We start from the raw sequence: 1,534 nt of genomic DNA, 5'->3' as shown, positions 1-1,534 counted from the left end.
TGGTGATCCACTGACGCACTTGGAGCTGCAGGGAATCGGAGACCGTGGCGAAAATGTCGTCGGGAATGTTGCGTGGTAATTGGGCGCGACGACGGCGGCGGAAGAGATCCTGGGCGACCTCGGCCGCGACGGACGTGTCCATATCGGTGGACTCGTCGGCGGCGAGGGGTTGCAAGGCAAGCGGGGGTGCAACAGGGGGCGCTTGAGCGACATCCATATCTTCGGATGGGACCACGTCGACAGCAGGGACACCTGACGCAATATCCACTGCAGACGGGACGTCTGCTGCAGTAGAGGACAAGGGCAACGCCGAGGTGGCGGGTGCAGCGGCAGCAACGACACGGGGCTCGATGACGGGAGGACAGGGTTGCAGAATCGATTCCACGCTCGTACGTGGGCAAAAGCGTTCATGACGGAGGCTCCAGACGGTGTCCGTGTTAGGAATGGCAGCAAACGGGGAGTCGAGGACACGAGGGGCGCAAGCAGACGAGGGGAACGAGCAGAAACAGCGACATTCGGAGAGTCGGAGTATCGCTGCAGTCGTGGCCAAATCGTCGGCGACGGTGTTAATATTGCGTTCGATGTGGCGGAACGTGTAGGCGACGTTGCGCTCACGCAAGGCCTGCAGATGGCGGAGGATGTGGGTGCGGAAGGGACGGAGGCGGTCGTCGGGGCAGCGCGCACGGCCGAGAACCTGAGAGATCACGAGGGCGCTGTCTCCCTCGATGACGACGGAACTGGGGCACCAATGACGGAGGCCGACCACGCCGGCAAGCAGCGCACTGTATTCAGCCATGTTGTTCGACTTGGCCGAGGGAAGGTACGCTGAAAGAGACCAGATAATGGAGCCGTCAGGGGCGAACAGAGCAGCCCCAGCGCCGCATGGCGTCGAGTCCGAGTTGGAGCCATTGCCAAGACAGGAGCCATCAAAACGCAGGGTGTAGGTACCAGGGGTCGCAGGCGTGGGCAACACAGACGGAGCGAACGTGCGTGGCTGCTTGGCCGAGTCGTGCGCGTGCGCGGAAGGAGGTGTCGCGCCGCAGTAGCGAAGGTGGCAGGTGAGGCCACGTTTGGAGGCAAACTCTCGATCACAAGCGAAGCAGCGGTCAACGGAATCGGCGACAGGAGGGGCAGCAGAGGCGGGAGGTGGGTCAGGGGCGACAGGCGGGCGGGGAGAGTTGCATGGGAATGATGTGGGGGGCGATATATCGTCCTCAGAAGCTGCTATCCGCGAAGCTAGCTGAGGAGTCGCCGTCGAATGGGACCTTTTTGTCTTGCTCCAGGCACAGTCGAGTGAACGCGGGATCGCTGTGGGCCGTGACGGTGGTGTCGGTGAAGTGGATGGGCGTAGATCGCACGAGTTTTGGTGCTGCACGGCGCTGTAGCGAGAGGAAAAAAGGAGCGCAGGGCAGCAAGACGGTGAAAATCCATCCGCAAAGGCGACACCACGGTGGTCAGCGCGATGCTTGTTGTACAAGGACCAAGCGGGGAAGCGTTGTTGACACACGGGGCAGTGGAAGGAGCGAGCAGAGAG

The 1,534-nt window shown here is 62.3% G+C and overlaps 1 protein-coding gene across 1 annotated transcript in view; it reads right to left on the bottom strand.

Moving 5' to 3' along the window:
• Positions 1–796, bottom strand: part of H310_06013 (hypothetical protein) — a gene marked incomplete at both ends in the record, with an annotated part of 2,138 nt that extends 1,342 nt beyond the window's left edge. Inside the window, one exon of the mRNA XM_008870900.1 lies at positions 20–796. Coding sequence (XP_008869122.1) covers positions 20–796 — 777 coding nt within the window. The remainder of the gene's footprint in view (positions 1–19) is intronic.
• Between the last annotated feature and the right edge of the window lie 738 nt (positions 797–1,534).

The sequence above is a fragment of the Aphanomyces invadans genome (assembly GCF_000520115.1).
Source record: "Aphanomyces invadans strain NJM9701 unplaced genomic scaffold supercont1.10, whole genome shotgun sequence".
Classification (NCBI taxonomy): Eukaryota; Oomycota; class Saprolegniomycetes; order Saprolegniales; family Verrucalvaceae; genus Aphanomyces; species Aphanomyces invadans.
Note: the sequence above shows the minus strand (reverse complement) of the source record. Positions and strands in the feature narration are given on the sequence as shown.